General features: G+C 44.8%; 1 protein-coding gene across 2 annotated transcripts in view; it reads right to left on the reverse strand.

Moving 5' to 3' along the window:
- Positions 1-4,402: 4,402 nt before the first annotated feature.
- LOC132834159 (FERM domain-containing protein 5-like) overlaps positions 4,403-22,136 on the reverse strand; it is a 243,112-nt gene continuing 225,378 nt past the window's right edge. For both annotated transcript variants that reach the window (XM_060852817.1, XM_060852816.1), the window contains one exon: positions 4,403-5,721. In XM_060852817.1, the coding sequence (XP_060708800.1) occupies positions 5,138-5,721 (584 nt within the window). In that variant the 3' untranslated portion in view covers positions 4,403-5,137. The remainder of the gene's footprint in view (positions 5,722-22,136) is intronic.

Below are 22,136 nucleotides of genomic sequence, written 5' to 3' on the forward strand. Positions count from 1 at the left end.
ATCTGATTATGGCAGTTTGAGGATCTGAATTCAGTAATTTTCTTTTCTCTGCTTAGAAAATAAGCAAAGGAGATCTGTAAACGGGAATGGAAATTGTTAGATTATCAATAAACCCTCAATTCCTTAATGCTTTTCAAGTTCCTGTCCTCCTCCCTTGCCCGTAGCCAATGTGTGACTCCAGTCCTACGCTGTTGGCATTCATTGCCCAGAGTACACACCTATTTACCCATCCAGCCTAATGACTTGGGAGTGAGTGTACTGTCACCAATTCTGTGGATGATCCAACAGTAGGTGGAAAGGTGAGTTGTGACGATGGCACAAGCTGCAGAGGGATATAGGCAGGTTGAGTGTGTAAAAACTTGGCAAATGGAATATAATGTGAGATTATGCACTTTAGCAGGAAGAATCGAAAAGCTGAGTATTATTTAAGATGGGAAAGACAGTAGAAAGCTGCAGTGATTTGGGAGTGCAGGGCCCTGGCACATGAATTGCAAACATTTAGTAAACACCATCAGAAGGGGAGAGGGAATGCAGTATACTAGTAAGGAGGGTTTGCTAAAACTGCACAAGGCACAACAAGAAAACTGAGCCGTTTTGGGTCCCTTATATATAGCCTTATCCAGGAAAGACCTGCATCGGAGGCACTGCAGAGAAGGTTCATTGGGCTCATACTGGGGATGGAGGAATTTTCTTAGGAGCAGCTGAGGAGACAGGGCCTGTACTCATTGGTATTGAGGAGAATAAGAGGAGCCCTCATTGAAACATACAGATTCTGAAGGGAGCTGCTGCACAATTGTTTCAGAACCGGAGGGCTTCATCTCAGAGTAAGGGCTCACCCATTTGTTTTGATTAGATTAGATTCCCTACAATATGGAAACAGTCCCTTCGGCCCAACAAGATCACACTGACCCTCCAAAGAATAACTCACCCAGAACCAGTTCCCTATCCTATGCTTACCCCTGACTAATGCATCTAACACTATGGGCAATTTAGCATGGCCAGTTCCAACACATCTTTGGATTGTGGGAGGAAACTGGAACACCTAGAGGAAACCCACACAAACATGGGGAGAATGTACAAACTCCACACAGACAGTCGCCCGAGGGTGGGATTGAACCTGGTGCTGTGAAGCAGCAGTGCTAACCACTGAGTCACTGTGCCATCTTTAAGACAAAGACGAGGAATTTCTTTAAGTTTACAAGAGACAGCTGGCAAAGACTGGATAATGGAGTTGAGGATGATCAGATCTGCCATGATGTTGTTGAATGATGGAACAGCCTCAATGGGCAGAATGGCCTGCTTCTATATTTCATGGTCAAAGTGGTTGACTCTTGGCTGTTCGTTGCATGACTCTGCATTTTGGGGGCCACTAGACTCTGGGCAATAAATGTTAGTGATGCTCACATCCTGAGAATGACCAAAACAGGTGAATGCTAAGGACAGTGGTGTCATGATTCTGTTGGGGTTTAGCAATCGCAAATCCTGAAATGATGCCCTGCATGATGGAGCCCAAATCCCATCACATCAGCTGGGAAAAATAACATCATTAATATGCCGTCTTTGTATTCTATATTTATTAATGACTTTGAAATGCCCAGCTTTCTCAGAACACTCCTGTCCTTTTGGTCAGGATATTGACCTGCTTTATCCAATCTGGCCTCCAAGTGACTCCAGACCAACAACTTTAAACTGCCCTTTGAAATGACTGGGCAAGTGGCTCAGTCCCACCAGAGACCACAGTGAGTGAATGTATGCCTCTTTAAGGGGAACTGGGAATGGACAATAATTCCCTGGCCTGCCAGTAACATGTGGTTAGAGACGATACAACTGCAGATGCTGAGGCAGGAGACTGGAAGAACACAGCAGGCCAGGCAGCATCAGGAGGTGGAGAAGTTGATGTTTTGGGTGTAACCCTTTTTCAAGAATGTAGCATTTGGCAGCCTGATATTGGCTAAAGGGGAAAGGAGTGAGTCCCCTGTCTTCCCATAAGCAGTAACAAAGGTGCATTGCTATTTGTCAAAATATTTCTATTCTGTCAGAACTGTTCCATATACAGTGATACATGTTAATGTGTGAATGTCTGCATTCAGTGGTTAATTTCACTTTGTTTTTAATGGGACTCTGGCAGACAGAACACTTGCAATGAATTGGAACTGTTCAATCAAGGGTTGATAAGGCGTTCAGCCCATCAAATCAACTCCGCCATTCAATCATAGCTGATAAGATTTTCAATTTCAAACCCATTTTCCCTGTAAGCCTCGATTCCCTTCACAATCAAGAACCTATCTGTCTCTGTCTTAAATATTCTCAATGACCTGGTCTCCACAGCCTCCTGTGGCAGTGAATTCCACAAACTCCCCACTCTCTGGTTGAAGACGTTTCTCCTGCTCTCCATTCTGAAAGGTCTTCCCTTTACTTTCAGGTCCTAGTCTCTCCTACCAACAGAAACGTTTTCCCAACGTGCATCTATCTTGTGAGGAGATGTTGACAAGAGTCTAAGCAAACTGTGTAGTAACATGACATGCTGCTTAAATGTTCAACTATGCGAGACTGTTGACTTCAAATATTTGAGAAAGAGACTGGACATAGACTTTCCCTGTAATTAATGTCTATTAAATCAAAAAAGTGTAAATGCTTCTTCATTAAATTTTAATATATGCACTTTCCATTTACTTATTTCTTTTGAAATATTTAATTACTTGCTAAGCTGCAAGTATGGGAAAATATCTTGTACCCCCAGCTGTAAAATGATTGGCTTTGCTCTATGGATAATGAGCAAAGACCTCTCTCCAATACCCAGCCCCGTGCCTGACTGGGGCTCCCTGTGGGATGCTCTTCACAGGGTCCATGTTGTCTCAATGAGCCAAATGCACTGTAGGGATTATTTGATTATTCACAGCTGCCTCCATCTCACTTTATCAATGTACCTTTCTATTCCTCTGTCCCTGTGTAACTGTCCCTTTTCCCACACTCTATGGTAGTGAGTTCCATATTCTTCAGGAAAAGAAGGTTCTCCTGAATTCACATTTAGATTCATTAATGACTCTACGGCCCCATAGTCTTGTCTCATTAGCACACAAAAACATCTTCTCTACATCTACTGAGCTCTTTCATAATCTTAAAGACCTTTTATGAAGTCATACCTCAATCCTCTCCTGTGTAGAGAAAGCGCCCAGTCTTGCCTGACCATTACACCCTCTCAGTTGTGGTATCAGCCATGTGAAACTGAATGGGGCAGAGCTGTGTTGTGGGTTTGAGGTGATGTTATCGTTGATTCACTTCACAGAAAACAGGTGGATGATTCTGTTGGTCTGACTGAAAGAGACACGCTTTGAACCAAGAAAATTGTTTGTTCTGTCTTAGTGCAAATGAAAGAACATCAAAACAGCAGCTCCCAGATTCTTGTACAGAAATATAAATTGCTGGAGAAACTCAGCAGGTCTGGCAGTATCTGTGGAGAGGTGGATGAGTTAATGTTTCGAGTCCAGTTCATCAGTTCTGAAGAGTCACTGGATCTGAAACGTTAACTCTGCTTCCTCTCCACAGATGCTGTGAGACTTTCCATCAATTCCAGTTTTGTTTCAGATTTGCAGCACCCATAGTTTTTTTTACCCCAGATCCTTGTTGCCTGATGAAGTCATGAATGACCCTTCCTTACTGTTTTTAAAAAGGCAGACCCCAGCTCACAGAAGCCTCCTTACCTGTCAGACATGGTCTGCATATTTGGACACACAAGGTAAGTGCTTCTTTTAACTGGCACCTTATAATGAAGGCCTTTTGTGCTCCCTGCAGTTTTGTTGTGGGAGTTGTTTGAGCAAAGAAATCAGGCTCAAACTTCCTGGGAAAAATCCTTTTGCTGACAGCAGTTTCTAGACGCACGAGCTGAGTTTGCTGTACCCGTAGGGACATCAAAAACAGCAGTAGGCCAATCAGCCCTTCGAGTTTGCTGTGCTATTCAATATGGTCACAGCTGCTCATCCAACTCAGTCTCCCGTTCCTGCTTTCTCTCCACACCCATTCGTCTCTTAAGAACTATATCTAATTCCTTGAAAACAATTCCGTGTTTTAGTCTCGGCCACTTTCTGTGACAGAGAATTCCATAGACTCACCAATCTCAGTTTCTAAATGGCCTACCCTGTATCCATCAACTTTCATCCCTGGTTCTTCACTCCCACATCATTGGGAACATCTTTCCTGTTAGATGTTTGGAGGTTTCAATGAGAGTTGCGTGTGTCTCCCTCTCTATCTCACCAACTCCACCCCCACCCCACCACCCAATTCTTCTAAATCCCAGTGAAAACATTCCGAACCAATGCAATCTGTTTTCCCAATGTGAGGTACTTGGGATGTTTGTGCTGGTTCTGCTGTGGTGCAGCAGTATACTCAACAAAATCACGCAGCATTGCTCCCTGGCTTCTTTTTATTCCAATCTTAAAGACCGTATGAACAGTCTGCATTCTCAAACAATGCTTCCATTTCCAGCCTTTCTGGGTTTGCAGATCGATCACACTATCCGTGTGGAGAAAACTTCCCAGGGAAATCACCCAGGGATGTGTAGGGAGTGTATAGCGTTCAATAAACAAAATAAGTTTTTTTTGTCAAATAGTTAAAATATTACATGGAAATGATTAACAAACATTAAAAGTCTAACAGTTCCGAGGGAAAATGTCTTGCTACTAACCCGGTGTACTCGATATGTTTAAATATGGGAGCTGGTTGTTACAATTGTTAATATCATGGTCTCTGCACTTTTAATAAAGTCAGAAGGCGGGATAACTCTTGAACATCACAATAACAAAACTCCACACTTTGTTACTCAGTTCCTGGAGGTTACTAATAGTTAATCACTTATTCTAACAGACTTATAAAGCACAACAGTCTCAAGAGCTTCATATTGGTTATGGTGGAAGGGATGGGAGGTTGAATGCAGATTTTTTTTTCCTCCTTGTTTTAAATTCCTTCTTGAAATCTTGATGATTCACAAAGTCTCCCAGCAGTGGTTGAATTCGTCCATTACAGGTGGCTTTACATGCCTGATGGTACCACCCAGAGGGGAGAAGGGGTGCCCAGACTGTTGGTCACTTGGTGCCATCTGTGGATTCAATGTCCCTGGGCGGACAGCTCAGGCTGGCTGGTATCAGGTGTCACTGAGAAGGCTTAGCAGGGACCGCACCTTGCAGGCAAACCATCGCCTGAGGGGACAAAAGTATTCATAATGGAACTGTTCAAATTCAGGGGTCTGCCGTATATCACGTAAAAAAGTAATGTCAATATCTGACTCTGTAAGCCCTATCAGGAGCAGGAGCAAGGCAAACAGGAGGCCTATTGTCACAAGCAGCAAACGGACCACACTTAAAACAAACGTATTCACCTGTTCCCTCTCGGCCCTGTCATTAACACCTTCTGGTAAGGCACTAGCCCCTCTTCCAGGCTCCTCAGGCTCCAATGAGACACTGATATCACACTCTTTCTCCTCTGCGATGTCACAGTTGCCAGTGCTGCTGCCATTGGTTTGCCGAGGAAGAATTGATTCCAGACCAGGGTCGGACACTGGAGTGGGCAGGACGCTGTTGGCCGGGCTGTATAGCTCATCTGCTATCACAGAGCTCGCTTCATTGCCCTCTGCGGCAGTGCTCTTGCCTGGACGGGCACCAAACGTATCTGTGTGTGAGGTCGATCGCACTGGGGTCGAGTGGGCACTGTCTCGGAGAGACTCTAACCCTGAAAGAGAGAGAATCAGTAACTGAGAGTCAAGTAAGACATAATCTGCAGCTCTTCTGTTTCACTTTAAGACTTGATCTGATACTGGGGTGGTAAAATAACTGTGATATAGGTTGCAAACAGGAATCCCATTCAGAAATGCGTGATCTTTTCTCTCACTCGTTTACAGAGAACACAACTGGATCAATTCAACTCAAAGAACTTCATTGTCTCTGGATTCTGTGACCTATAAACATTATCACCTCAGCCAACAAAGAAAGTCTGGGAGCAGAATCCTAATTGTAAATTACTGTACAGGTTGAATAAATGTGATATAATTTCACTCACACTTAAACTTGCAAAGTTGCAGTTTGAGTGTTTCAGGGAGAATTGTTTCTGAATTATATTGACTCGTCCTGGAAATAAATGGGCAGTTTGTACTAATCGCAATCTGCAAACAGGAACTGGGTCAAAGCCTGAGAAACGAGGCCATTTTTTGACTGGCATTTATTGAGGAAAGTTTTAAAGAGGAAATAACTCCCAGTGCTTCATCAGAAAACTACCCCCAACTTCCAGAATGCAAACACTGAAGCCAGTCACAGAGAGAAGCAGCAGACTGGTCTGCAGTTCCAAATCAATCAGACGCTGGAAATTTCAAATTATTGCAGTAAGGCAACCACTTACAGCCAGATTCTGCAACTTTCTGTTTTTTATTGCAGATTGTTTTAGCATTTGATGACTTAACAGGAACTTATGTTTTGATGTCAGCTTTATACCACACATTCCCAAATTGGAGTAATTTACACGATTAGCTCAGATCAGCTGTCAATTACAGCCCAGTTCCTGATCTGAATGTTTGTGTGAGTACATATATTTGTGTATCTCAGCGTGAGGGTTTGTATCTGCATGTTTGTGTGAATCTCACTGTCTGTAAAACTCTGAGCAGGAGTAGGCCATTCAGCCTGCTCCACCATTCAATTTGGATCATGGCTGATCCTCTCCCTCAATATCAATCTTTATTTTCTCCCCGTACCCCTCGATGCCTTTAAAATCCAAAAAAAAAATCAGTCTCTTTCTTGAGTATACTCAGTGACTCTCTGTAAGGGTCTACGTGTATTTCATGGAAAGATGGATCTTTGTGTTGGGCAGTGATACTACTACTGTAGTAAGACGGAGGGCCTGCAGAGGGTGTGCTTGAGCCATTTTATGTCAAGTTAAGTTTGTTTTTGAATTCTCCCACGTGCTGCTAGAAATTACCACAAATCCCACTTCACTAAAGAGGCTGAGAACAGACACTTCTGAAAGTTTCATCTTACATTTCTCCTGTTCAAAAACACACTTCACCAACTCTGTTCAGCGAATAAACAGCTCTGATCCTGCAGCAGAAGCTGAAACAGCACTGTGCTCTGTGACCACATGCTCCTCCAGAGGATAGTTACAGCTTTAAACCAAATGGTGCTCTCCCTGATGCAGGTGCAAAGGTCCTGCTGGCACGGAGAGCTTCTGGCCCGGGGAATGCTGCCTGGAGAGCTCCTGGGTAACGTGCTGAGGGACTGCATGGATGTGAAGATCAGCAAACAGAAATGGTGCGTTGACAGAGGGTAACAGATGGACGTCGAGGAGATCCAAGGCTGTCAGACAGTGGAGGGATTTGGTGAGTTCAGCAAACAGAGCACATCCAACTGAGATAACCACATAGACATGCATCCCGTTGCCAAGTCTCCCTTTACTTACACGTGATAGTACTGCATTGACAGTGGTCTTTCTCAGAGTGACAATGATGTTTGACATTCCTGTGATCTGTCAGCTGGGATTAGATTGGCCATGATTGGACCAGATTAACAGCCCCAATCTCAAAACTCTTATTCAGTGATGTCCATCGGGCTGACTTTGTGACAATCACAACACAGACAGCTCCCTGACACAGACTGAGTGAATCAGGAGGGCAAAAAGGGGACATGAGATAGCTTTAGCAAATAGAATTAAGGAGAATCCAAAGAGTTTTTACTAATACATTAAGGACAAAAGGGTAACTAGGGAGAGAATGGGGCCCGAAAATGTGTTGCTGGAAAAGCACAGCAGGTCAGGCAGCGTCCAAGGAGCAGGAGAATCAATGTTTCGGGCATGAGCCCTTCTTCAGGAATGAGGAGGGTGTGCCAAGCAGGCTAAGATAAAAGGTAGGGAAGAGGGACTTGGGGGAGGGGTGTTGGAAATGCAATAGGTGGAAGGAGGTTAAGGTGAGGGTGATACGGTGAGGGTGTTATGCCAGAGTGGGGGTGGGTGCGGAGAGGTCAGGAAGAAGATTGCAGGTTAGGAAGGCGGTGCTGAGTTTGAGGGTTGGGACTGAGACAAGGTGGGGGGAGGGGAAATGAGGAAACTGGAGAAATCTGAGTTCATCCCTTGTGGTTGGAAGGTTCCTAGACGGAAGGTGAGGCGCTCTTCCTCCAGGCGTCGTGTTGCTATGGTCTGGCGATGGAGGAGTCCAAGGACCTGCATGTCCTTGGTGGAGTGGGAGGGGGAGTTGAAGTGTTGAGCCATGGGGTGTTGGGGTGGTTGGTCTGGATGTCCCAGAGGTGTTCTCTGAAACGTTCTGCAAGTAGGCGGCCTGTCTCCCCAATATAGAGGAGGCCACATCGGGTGCAGCGGATGCAATAGATGATGCATGTGGAGGTGCAGGTATCCATATCCGTCACAAATTCACCTGCACCTCCACATGCATCATCTACTGCATCCGCTGCACCCGATGTGGCCTCCTCTATATTGGGGAGACGGGCCGCTTACTTGCGGAACGCTTCAGAGAACACCTCAGGGACGCCCGGACCAACCAACCCAACCACCCCGTGGCTCAACACTTTAACTCTCCCTCCCACTCCACCGAGGACATGCAGGTCCTTGGACTCCTCCATCGCCACAACATAACAACACGACGGTTGGAGGAAGAGCGCCTCATCTTCCGCCTGGGAACCCTCCAACCACAAGGAATGAACTCAGATTTCTCCAGTTTCCTCATTTCCCCTCCCCCCACCTTGTCTCAGTCCCAACCCTCAAACTCAGCACCGCCTTCCTAACCTGCAATCTTCTTCCTGACCTCTCCGCACCCCCCCCCCCCCCCAACCCCCACTCCGGCCTATCACCCTCACCTTATCCTCCTTCCACCTATCGCATTTCCAATGCCCCTCCCCCAAGTCCCTCCTCCCTACCATTTATCTTAGCCTGCTTGGCACACTTTCCTCATTCCTGAAGAAGGGCTCATGCCCGAAACGTCGATTCTCCTGCTCCTTGGATGCTGCCTGACCTGCTGCGCTTTTCCAGCAACACATTTTCAGCTCTGATCTCCAGCATCTGCAGACCTTACTTTCTCCTAAAGAATAGGGCCCCTCAAAGATCAGCAAGGCAGCTTTTGTGTGGTGCCGCACGAGATGCGGGGAATGAAAAATACTCATTTAGTATCAGTGTTTACTGTGGAGAAGGACTTGGAAGAAGTAGAATTTGTGGAAATAGATAGTGACCATCTTGAAAAATGTCCATATTACAGAGGAGGAAGTGCTGGATGTCTTGAAACGCATAAAGGTGGATAAATCCCCAGGACCTGATCAGGTGTACCCTAGAACTCTGTGGGAAGTTAGGGATGTGATTGCTGGGCCCCTTGCTGAGATATTTGTATCATCGATAGTCACAGGTGAGTTGCCAGAAGACTGGAAGATGGCTGACGTGGTGCCTATATTTAAGAAGGGTGGTAAGGACGAGCCAGGGAACTATAAACTAGTGAGCCTGACGTCGGTGATAGGCAAGTTGTTGGAGGGAATCCTAAGGGACAGGATGTATATGTATTTGGAAAGGCAAGGACTGATTAGAGATAGTCAACATGGCTTTGTGCGTGGGAAATCATGTCTCACAAACTCGATTAATTCAGTTTTCTGAAAAAGTAACAAAGAGGATTGATGAGGGCAGAGCGGTAGATGTGATCTATATGGTCTTCAGTAAGGCATTCAACAAGGTTCCCCATGGGAGACTGATTAGCAACGTTAGATCTCATGGAATACAGGGAGAACTAGCCATTTGGATACAGAACTGGCTCAAAGGTAGAAGACAGAGGGTGGTGGTGGAGGGTTGTTTTTCAGACTGGAGGCCTGTGACCAGTGGAGTGCCACAAGGATCGGTGCTGGGTCCACTACTTTTAATCATTTAGAGATTTAGTTAGTAAGTTTGCAGATGACACCAAAATTGGAGGTGTAGTAGACAGCAAAGACGGTTTCCTCAGATTACAACAGGATCTTGATCAGATGGGCCAATGGGTTGAGGAGTGGCAGGTGGAGTTTAACTCAGATAAGTGTGAGGTGCTGCATTTTGGGAAAGCAACTCTTAGCAGGACTTATACACTTAATGGTCAGGTCCTAGGGAGTGTTGCTGAACAAAGAGATCTTGGAGTGCAGGTCCATAGCTTCTTGAAAGTGGAGTCGCAGGTAGATAGGATAGTGAGGAAGGCGTTTGGTATGCTTTCGTTTTTTGGTCAGAGTATTGGGTACAGGAGTTGAGAGGTCATGTTGTGGCTGTACAGGAAATTGGTTAGGCCACTGTTGGATATTGTGTGCAATTCTGGTCTCCTTCCTATTGAAAGGATGTTGTGAAATTTGAAAGTGTTGAGAAAAGATTTACAAGGATTTTGGAGGATTTGAGCTATAGGGAATGGCTGAACAGGCTGGGGCTGTTTTCCCTGGAGCGTCGGAGGTTGAGGGGTGACCTCATAGAGGTTTATAAAATCATGAGGGGTATAGATAGGGTAAATAGACAAGGCCTTTTTCCTGGGGTCAGGGAGTCCAGAACTAGAGGGCATAGGTTTAGGGTGAGAGGGGCAAGATAAAAGAGACGTAAGGGGCAACGTTTTCACGCAGAGGGTGGTACGTGTATGGAATGAGCTGCCAGAGGATGTGGTGGAGGCTGGTACAATTACAACATTTAAAAGGCATTTGGATGGGTATATGAATAGGAAGGGTTTGGAGGGATATGGGCCAAGTGCTGGCAAATGGGACTAGATTAGGTTGGGATATCTGGTCAGCATGGACAAATTGGATTGAAGGGTCTGTTTCTGTGCTGTATATCTCTATTATGGTTCAAGGTTCTGCCTTCCCTACTCCCTCCCACTCACGTGCACATGCTGTACCCTGCACAGGGGAAGCTTTCTGAGTGGGAGATTTATTGATGAACATCAGGATGTTTATCCAATATTAGAGAAGACATGGTGAAAATATTCAAAACAGGCTGAGCCCTGTAAGGAATCAAACAGGGGCATTTCAGGGGCCCAGGTGGGAATTGCAAATGTCCCACATTCGGCTAAACTGAAGGAGTTTCTTTTTCCAAATTATTTTGGGATGTGTATGTTGCTGTTAAGACTGTCAGTGACTGCACCCTGTAATTCATATCTCCACTCACTCGTGAGATAGTGGTGTTGATCAGAAAGTGTTGGTGATGAGAACGTGATGGCAATGAGTCACTTTCTTGAAGGACTGCAGTCTGTGTGAAGCAGGGATATCCACAGTGTTCATGAGGAAAGAATGGGAGGAATTTGACCCAACCACAGCAATTAAACTCCAACTCAGGATGGTGGCAAACTTGCATAGTGAGTGGTGTTCCCACGGATCTCGGGCTGTCATCCTTGTATATGCTAGAGGTTGTGGGTTTCGGAGGTGCAGCTGAAAGAGCCTCGAACAGTGCATCTTGTTGACGCTGCTGTTACACTCTGTCAGCTGGAGGGACAGGACGCTGAAGGCAGCGACTCGGATGCTGCTCCACTGAGACCCTTTGTTCTGGATGGTGTTGAGTATTTTTGAGCGTATACTTTCCCTGGTGGTTTTCAGAACAGTTTGTCAAGGGAGTTTGCAGAATTGAATTGCTCCCCACTACAGAAGGTTAAACTGCACCTGGGTCTTAAAGAGAAACAGACTGATTGGGTTAGTGACCTAATGGGTATATTAACAAATGGCTGAACTATTCAGAGGTCAAAACCTTTTGGCAATTTGATAATTTTAACTCCACTTTAGTATTCTGGGAGATAAACAGCTGACTTCAGAATTAGTGAGTGTGGAACCATCACAAAGGTTCATCTGAGTCACAAACATCTTTCAGGGAAGGTTAGTGTGTCATCCTTACCTAGTCACCTCTACACGTGACTCCAGTCCAACAGCATTAGACCTGCCTCTTAACCTGATTGTTAAATGGCTGAGCATGTTCAGCTGTAGCAAAATGCTATTGGACAGCTATGGGAAGGCAGAAATAAATGGCTACCTTGCCACTAATGACCATATCCGAAAGATGAGACATGTCGGCAAATCACAAAGAGCCTCCACATGCTGCTAAGTCCAGCTCCCCCTTGAAAAAGGTCCTTACTGCTCTGTGTTACTGACAATCCTCAGATAGACAAGCAGTTGGCATTGCCAGGGTGGAACACAAGGGGAAAGTTGCTTTTCAAGCATTTTCAGGAGAATGAGGCATTGGGCGTGCTCCATACAAGATATTGTTAATTTTCAATGCTTCTGTTGTTGGAATAGAGTGTATGAGGTCAGCTCAAGGACTGACTTCCTGCTCCCACTGAGTTCAAAGATTGGACTCAGCCCGGAAGATATTGACTGGGGATCCTGGAAGGTCTAGAAGTACTGACCCTGTGCAAGCTGCCCAGGACATTTAAACTTCCAACTGGCAAATACTCCACTCCCCAGGACCCTCCAAAACAAATGTCTCTGACTCTTGACGTGGGATGCTTCCCAGCATGTTGACATGGAAAATCTGGAAAATCCTGAAAAATCCTAGGGTGACATTACAACTGGTATTTTACACAGACAGACAGACACACAGACATACACACACACAGACACAGACACAGACAGACAGACACACACACAAACACACACGCCGACAGACACACACACCGACAGATAGACAGACAGACACACACACACACACACAAAGACAGACTCACAAAACACACACAGACACGCTGACAAACAGACAGACACACACACACACAGACACACACACGCCGACAGACAGACACACACACACACACACACGCACACGCTGACAAATAGACACACACAGACGGACAGACACACAATCTAAGCTTGGTAAAAATAGCAAGTTTTGAGGAACATTTTAACGGATAAGAGGGAGGTTTAAGGAGGGGATTGATGAAGGCACGACTGTTGGAACACTAACAATGAACAGCATTGCCCCAGTAGGATTCTGGCTCAGCTGGCTCTGGTTTTCTGAATCTTTTACCCATGTCAACAGTGGAACAATTAATGACAGGAACCTCTACATAAAACCCTCTCTACACTAAAATCACACAAAATCAGGCCTCAGAAAGTGTTAGATACTTCACATTTTCAACACTAATGACAACTTTCTTTGCAATATTCAGGTTTCAGTTTCTGACTCACAGCGGCTGGGACTGTAGAGTCTTTCCTTTTCGCTGTTTTCATAGAGAGGCACAAACACACTGGCCCCTGGGTCAATCCCTGGACTATGCAGCTTTGTATCTGTCCTCAGCTGGAAGAATAACAAGCTTTTACTGATTCAGAATCTCAAAGCCAATAATGGGAAAAGGGCCTGGGATCCCACACCTGATCACTTCCCGCTAACCCACATGGATTTGAAAGGCAGATGTGCTGGCCCTGTGATCCGCTAATCTATGATAAATAATTCAAACCAGAATGTTAATGTATTTTTAATAGCTAGACCAATAGCTAGAGCATTTTAACTGCTAAATATTGTTTACTTGCTTTTCCAAGTCTCGCAAGGTGCACATTAGTGTTTGGGAAGGGAAAGGTAACTTCAAAGGCGCTATTCCAATGCAACATAGGTCGGAAACACTCATCATGTTGTCCAGTGTAGTCAGAAATTTATCATAAAGTGCTTAGTCTCAAACAGATCATTTGAGAAATGTAGGAACAAGTGTAGGCCATTCAGTCCATTCAGCATTGAATATGGTCACAGCTGACTGAACACTTCTGTATCTTTTACCCACTCCATCCCCGTAACTCTGTACACCAACGGGAATCAGAAATCAATCAATCTCTCCCTCAAACAGACTCCAAGACCGAGCCTTGACAGCCTCTGTGGTAGAAAGTTCCAGATCCACAACTGTCTGAGACCATAGAATCATTTCTCCTCATCTCTGACCTGAGTGGTATCCCATTTCTTTATAAATGGTCCTCCCCCCACCCCCAGGTCTACACTCCCCAATTGGGGAAACACCTAACGGACAACTAAAATAAAATGCAGAACTGCAGATGCTGTAAATCTGAAACAAAAACAGAAATTGCTGGAATAACTCAGCAGGCCGGGTAACATCTGTGCAGAGAGAAACAGTTATTGTCTGGGCTACAGCGAGCCTATCTGCTGAAGACATGGGGTGGTGATGGGGGGGTTAAGGAGGAAGTGATAGGTGAAGCCCAGAGAGAGAGGAAGACAGTTAGGCAAAGGGGTGGATAATACTAACAGGAGAGAAATAAAAGCTGCTAATGGGTACCTGCAGGTGAAAGTGTGTTAGCTGAAAGCGGTCCATGTGACAACAGGACAGGGCCCAGCTAGACCACACTTTCCTTTCGATCCCTTTAAATGCTGTGGTTGTGAGTATGTTCGCCAAGCTGATTTGCAGACATTTCATTCCCTGTCTATTGACATTTTCTGTGTAATAGAGCCTCCACATACACAGTACAGCAGCGCTTCACAGGGGGCTCCAAGGCACGGAGGATGTCACTTAGACAGAGATGAAACATTTGCAAATCAACGTCCCTGCTCAGCGAACCACAGCAGCCAGCATCCGAGCTACAAATCTTCACACTAACCTTAGGGCCCTTTAAATATTTTGTGAATTTCAATGAGCTCATCTCTCATTCGTCAAAACTCTATAGAAGACAGGCCCTGTTTCCCCAATCTGTCATTCCAGGACCAAGTCTGGAAATCCTATGGAAATAATAGCTTTGCTGAGATAAAGCGATCTTTACTGTGTTCTAACCAATTCAACTGGACTGCCAGGAAGGTGAGAAAACTACCGTCTCTTCCTCATCATGATCAAAGTTTCAAGATATTAAGAGGAAAAGGCAGAGTAGATAAAGATAGACTATCTTGCCTGTTTGGGGAGTTCTAGAACTAGGAGACATAGACTGAGAATGAGGGCCAGACTGCTCAGGAGAGATGTTAGGAAGCACCTCAACACACCAAGGGTGGGAGATGTTTCCAAACTCTCTTCACAAACAGCTGAGGAGGCTACATGTTAATTTAAAATCTTCTGGATATGTTTTTATTAAGCAAAGGTATTAAGGGATATACAAAAATAGACTATGGATCAGCCACAATCTCAGTGAGTGATGGCTTGAGGGACTGGATAGTCTACTCCTGTTCCAATCTCCGTATTAACCTCAATCCATTAACAGCATCTTTGAACTTTGCCACATAACAGTGTTTAATGTCCCCTGGGTCTCCCCATAGAGTTAGGGCTCCTGACCAGGATCCCACTGCTCCCAGACAGAATGGTGATTTTTTTGTTGTTGTTTTATGGGATGAAGGCCTCACTGGTAAGGCCCATCCCTAATTACCCTCTGAACTGCGTGGATAGCCAAGCCATCTCATAGGGCAGTTATCAGCCAACCACATTGCTGTGGTTCAAGAATTACATGGAGCCAGACTAGGTAACATCTTTGAAGGATATTAGTGAAGCAGATGGGCTTACACAACAGTCATGATAGTTTCATGATTACCATTACTGAGATTAACTTCCATTAAATTTCATTGCTGCTGGATTTTCAACTCAGGCCCATAGATTCTGGAGTATTAAATGCAGTGATATCATCACCATCTCTCCGACTGGATAATCACACCTGGAAACTACTGTTGTATATGAAACCAATTGCAGTCACCTCACTTCCACGCTATAAATATCCTGCATTCACTACATCCTATTGAAACTTGCCATAGTTTTGACAATTCATACAGGCTCCTGTTAAATAGACTGTTGGCTATAAAACAGACCATTGGTCTTCAATCTACTCCCCCATTCTCAAATTCATCAACTGACAGGGTAATGCCTTCACTAATTTTGATGTTTTAAGTCCATGAATATTTTGGTGGTTGTTGCAATTTGAGAACGATAAATATTTGAGCTCCTTTGATCCATTAGATTATCAAACAGAAGAGGGTGGTTTTGCTGCTTTCGTCAGCTGTTCTGAGTCATCAAAGTACCACAGAGCCTGACAAAACCCTCAATCTTATTACCGTTTTCAAACTGAGCCCATCAATACTTTGTTTCCTGAGTTTTAACTCACAACAAGCCACCTGACAGGCCTGTGCTCCCCAGCCTACTCTGATGCACATCCCAGCAACACCACCATTCTATAGTTGTTTGACTAAGGGGAAGGCCTAGTGGTTTTATCACTGGACTGTTAATCCAGAGACACAGGCAATGCTCTGGGGATCTGAGTTCAAATCCCACCATGGTGGAATCTGAATTCAATTAAAAAACTCTGGAATGAAGAGTCTAATGAACCCATTCCTGAATGGTTTGGGAATTAAACTGCTATCCTTACCCAGTCTGGTCTATATTTGACTCCAGCCCCACAGCAGGGTGGTTAACCCTTAACCAGGATAGTTAATAAATGCTGGCCTAGCCAGTGACCCCCCTCATCCCATAAATGAATTTTATAAAACCTTGTTTTTGAATCCATCTCCCTCCCTCACCCTGTCCCAGTCTCTGAAGTCTCCTCTGGCCCTAAACTTTCTGTGATCCCTGTGGTCAGTCTAGTTTCTTGAACATCCTAAATTTTTAATCCTTGTCTGTTTTAGTAGTCACATTCCCATCCATGGAATTTTCTTTGGAAAACTTGAGGTCAGGGATTGACTGAAGATGTGAACTCTGACAGCGAGAGGTATTTGCTGTGTAAGGGGTTGAGACATTTTCCAACCAACCTATCCACAGAAGTGATGACACACCTGTGGAGAGAGTGGGGCTTGAAACCCAGGTTACTGGGCAGCACGGTGGCACAGTGGTTAGCACTGCTGCCTCACAGCGCCTGAGACCCGGGTTCAATTCCCGACTCAGGCACCAGACTGTGTGGAGTTTGCACGTTCTCCCCGTGTCTGCGTGGGTTTCCTCCAGGTGCTCCGGTTTCCTCCCACAGTCCAAAGATGTGCAGGTCAGGTGAATTGGCCATTCTAAATTGCCCGTAGTGTTAGGTAAGGGGTAAACGTAGGGGTATGGGTGGGTTGCGCTTCAGCGGGTCGGTGTGGACTTGTTGGGCCGAAGGGCCTGTTTCCACACTAAGTAATCTAATCTTACTGCTGAAGGACTGAAAGGTTCAGTAAGAAGCCAGGCCTTCAGCTGCCCTCTTCTTCCTGCCCTGAGTTTTTCAATTTGTTCTGGAGACTATAAACTGTACCAGGTCTGAAAGGGTTAATAAAGCTTTCCTGTTTCATTATTGTTGCCAGGGAAGTCTTTTGCTAGTCGTCAGCAGTCCTGAAATATCTCAGCTCGCAACAACACAGGGCTCCTTAGCTTCGTGTGAGCAAATAAAGGTGCAGCCAAGGTCATTGGAGTTGGAAATGAGAAACTAGGAATCTATTTAACGACTGACAGCTGGGACAGCAGCAATGGACAACATTCACTCTCTCTTTCAGGCAAACACAAAATCACTTCCTTTTTCAACAAATTTTATCTATTATTTCACAAAATAAGAACTTAGGGAAGGAGTCAGCCAATTAGTCTTTGAATCAGGTTTGCCCTTCAGCATGATCATGGCTCACTTCCCTCCACAGTTCACACAGCTGCCCACACCTGGGTCCAGTCCATCTCCGAGGTGAATATACTTGATGGTTATGGGGGACAGTAAGGAAATGCTTTATAATATTCCCTCAATAAATTCTTCCCCAGTCACTTCGAACTTTGAAATTAAAGGATACAAAGAGTGTAAACAGAGTGTTTAAAAATTCTTCCAACAGCACCTTCCAAATCTATAGCCTCATAGGACCCAACAGCAGATACATGGAGACACAGCCATTTTTAAGATGGTCCTTCAGTATCACTGTATCAAAATCCCAGAATTCCCTCCCTAACATTACTGACCACCTCCTCCAGGGAAGTTAGCGGGATTTGGTGGCATTGTGGATAAGGTCACTGTGCTAGTAATCCAGAACGTTCTGATGGTATGTGTTCAAATTCTATGACAACTAGTGAATCTGGGGTTAAAGATTAACCCAATAATGACCCCTGTCAACTATCACCAAAGCCTATCTAGTTCACGAATACCCTTTAGGGAAGGAAACATTGTGGACAGTGCAGTGGCTCAGTGGTTAGCACTGCTGCCTCACAGAGACCCAGGTTCGATTCCAGCTCACAAGTAACAGTGAAATAATGAGGGGGATTAATATTGATGAGGGCACCAGACTCTGTACCTACGGAGAGTTGAGGTACCCACTCCCAGCTGAAACCTAAAACACAAAACTGGGCTCAGCTCTGACTATGTGACACAAAGTAAAGCAGGTGGATTCTCCCAGTCTGCACCCACTCATGAAAGATGCTCACTTGGAGAGATGGTGGCACAGTCGTATTGTCAGTGGACTGGAGACACTGAGGCCCGAGATGGACACAGACGCCAAATCAGCTCATGGAATTTAATTTCAATTAATGACATTTCACTGTGGAATCACTGCCCATCGTCATGGAAACTTATTTGCCTCACTAATGTCCTTGACAGAATGACTCCAGACCCATTGCAATGTGGGTGACTCCTTCAGAAACAGTGGAATAACGTACCTCAGCTCAATGGCATTAGGGAGGGTCAGTAAATGCTGGCCTTCCCAGTGATTCCCACATCCCCATGAAAAGACTAAAAAGACCGGCCTTCTGTGAAATGGCACTTCACGCCATTTGGAACAAGTAAACAAAAAAACTAAACAGGAGCAAAATTCCCTAATCCCGAAATATTTAAATAAAGATTGGGACATTTATAACTCACAGAGTAAGACTGTGAGTATCCCGTATGAGGGCCGATATCACTGTTATGCTGTCTATGTTTGTCCACCCAATGCACAGCATTAAGCCAGTCAGAGACTGTCAGATTGCTGAGAGTAATCGATGGTACCTGATCGTGTACACAGCTGGCTCAGGTATTGTGTAAACCAGAAACAGTGAGGCTGTTCTGTCCCACAGCCACCTGACTCCCAAGTGACTCTGTCACAATACTTGCATCTACAGATCTGCGTCACACATAACATCTATTATTAGACGAGGAACAGTGCAGCACTTTCTAAAACTCAGGAGCAGCTGCCCTGTACTTTGTGTCTTTAAATGCTGACTGACTTTGCTCCTCCATCACCCAGCCTCCATCCCCCTTCCCCTTCCCAATCTCCGTGAACCCTTCCATGTCTGTAGCCCTCAGAAATCCCTGCCCGCCTCTCATTCTCACACCAAATGCATTGCTCTTTTTAATTGCTCCACCATTGACGACTGTACCTTCAGCAGCCTGGGTGCCAAGTTCTGAAATTCCCTTCTTAAACCTCTCCAATTCCCTCTCCTCCTTATAAATACTTCTTAAAAGCTACAACTTTGATGACAGCTTTGACTATCCAAGCTAATATCATGCTTTGTGGCTCGGTGTTGTATTTTGTTTCGTAACTTTCCTGTGAAACACCTTGGGATGGGTTACAAGATGACAGGCTCTATATAAATGTAGCTTGTTGCCTTTGGTGTCTTTTCTGTCACTCTGCAGCCTGGCGCTACTGAGGGAGACTATCTCAGGAAATTGTGGACTGGAGTCTGTGACTGTGGATTGGAGGAAGATCACCAGTTATCGGGTACAAGGAGATTTGTGAAAGCTTGGGTATAACAGGTTCTAACCTCAACCTTAATTGTATATTTTCCTTAATTTTATATCAAACCCCAATTTAACTCACAAAGGCTGTTACAATGAACCATTCACTTAATGTCCTGAGGAAGATTAATAACTGTGGGTAACATGTCAACAAGTGATCACTGATCTAACTCACCATAAACCTGTGATTTAATGTATAGCATTATCAGTGTAACACTACGTAAAACTCCAATTCACTTTGTTCTGGAACATTCTGAAGATCCCACAATGGTCAATATGGTGAGTGCCTACGTTTCTAAGTTTCATTCTAAGAACGTGGCCCTTGCGGTCTGGGCTGAGATGTTTATTGTCCATCCGGATTGACCCTTGAGAAGTGACAGTGCAATCAGGGAGGACGTTTCAGGACTTTCTATTGAGCGATGATGGAGTGAGTACTTGCTAACCGTAGAGATGCTCTCACTAAGGATTTGGTTTCTATTTACTCGCACATGTAATTAATTCTCTGGTTTCTGGCCTGTGTTTTCCCCTGTACAGTGCACCTAAGAACATAAGAAATAGGAGCAGGAGTAGGCCATCTGACCCATTGAGTCCATTCAATAAGATCATGTGACCAGCCACTCACTATAACCCTTAGCTCCTTTACTACTCAAACATCTTCCATGTTTTACAGTGTTTGCTGGGTTGTTGCAGATCATGAAAGGAGGCGATCCCCAGTAGATCCCCAGGAACCACGTCCACAGTACATTAGCAGAGAGGATGTGACAGAGATCTAGCTGGTGATTCGCTAATCGGGAAATGAAGTCTGATGCAGAAAGAGAGGTGAAGACGAGAGGGGCAGGGGAAGGAAATGATATCGCAATGACTTCATACATTCTTCCACTCTCACGCTCCGGATGGGGAGCTGCTCACTGTAATTTGATCATTTCAACACTTCATCTCAATTCCAGACTTGCTCGTTTCTTTTTACCACTGACCAACTGTCTGGAGGCTCTGCTGCTGTCTGTCACAGCCACCAATGTGGCCATTGTTAGAATATGTTGGCACTCCGTCTTTACTGAACAATTTATTAGCTGTTCCTGTCGCCATAAGAAGTAAGACATTGGATGATCAGGATGTGGAGGTGCTTGTGTTGGACTGGGATGGACAAAGTCAGAAGTCACATGCCACCAGGTTATAGTCCAACAGGTTTATTTCAAATCACAAGCTTTCAGAGCGCTGCTCCTTCATCAGTTTACCTGGGAGATGGTGGCTTAGTGGTGTTATCACTGGATTATTAATCCTGAGATCCAGATAACATTCTGGGTACCCAGGTTTGATTCCCACCACGGCAGTTGGTGGAATTTGCATTAAATAAATATCTGGAATTAAGAATCTAATGATGACCATGAATCCACTGTTGATTGTTGAGAAAAACCATCTGGTTCACTAATGTCCTTTAGGGAAGGAAGCTGCTGTCCTTACCTACATGTGACTCTAGACCCACAGTGATGTGGTTGACTCTTACCTGCCCTCTGGGCAATTAGGGATGGGCAGTAAATGCTGGCACAGTCAGAGATACCCTCATCCTATCAGCTAATAAAGAAAACGAAGCTGTTTCTGCAGCAGGAGAGTCAGGACTAGAAAACACAAATTTCAGAAAATTAGCAATAAGGCAGGTTAAGTGAGTGGGCAAAAATGTTGTTGGTGGAATATAATGTGAGGAGATTTGGGGTCATGCACATTGGCAGGAAGAATGGAGGAGCTGAATATTATTTAACTGCAAAACACCTACAGAACAGAGGGATTTGAGATTCCTTATCCATGAATCACAAAAAGCCAGCATCCAAGTTCATGAGGTAAAATAAAATGTTGGCCTTTATTTCAAAGGGATTGAAGTATAAAAATAGCAAAGTTTTTGTAGAGCCATACAAGGCACCAGTCAGACCTCAGCTGGAACGCTGTGAACAGGTTTGGGCCTCCTATCCAAGGAAAGACTTGGAGGCAGGTCCCGAGAAGGTTCACTTGGCTGATCCCAGGAAGGGAGGGACTGTCCTGTGAGGAGAGGTTGAGTATGTTGGTCGTACTCAGTGGAGTTCAGAAGAATTAGAGGAGGCCTTATTGAAAATATAAGATCCTTAAGGGGTTGATAGGGTAAATACCGAGAGACTGTTTCTCCTGTGGCAGAGTCCAGGATGAGAGAACATACCATCAGTAAGGGGTTACCCAATTAAGACAGAGATGAGGAGGAATTTCTTCTCTCAGAGAGGAGTGAATCTGTGGAATTCTTTACTGCAGACGGCAGTCGAGGCTGGGTCATTCAGGATATTCAAGGCTCAGAGACAGATTTTTAGACAGTGAGGGGATTGAAGCGTTATGAAGAAAAGGCAGGAAAGTGACATTGAAGATGATCAGATCAGTGGACAAAACTGTTGTTGGTGGAATATAATGTGAGGAGATTCATACTGAATGGTGCAGCAGTCTCAAAGGGCTGAATGGCCTACTTCTGTTCCTACATCTTATGGTTAAGGGTAGGGGAAGGCGATAGCAAGGAATGTCTTAAGCAGCAAATAATTATGTTCTGCAATGAACTGTTTAAAA

The sequence above is a fragment of the Hemiscyllium ocellatum genome, chromosome 39 (assembly GCF_020745735.1).
Source record: "Hemiscyllium ocellatum isolate sHemOce1 chromosome 39, sHemOce1.pat.X.cur, whole genome shotgun sequence".
Classification (NCBI taxonomy): domain Eukaryota; kingdom Metazoa; phylum Chordata; class Chondrichthyes; order Orectolobiformes; family Hemiscylliidae; genus Hemiscyllium; species Hemiscyllium ocellatum.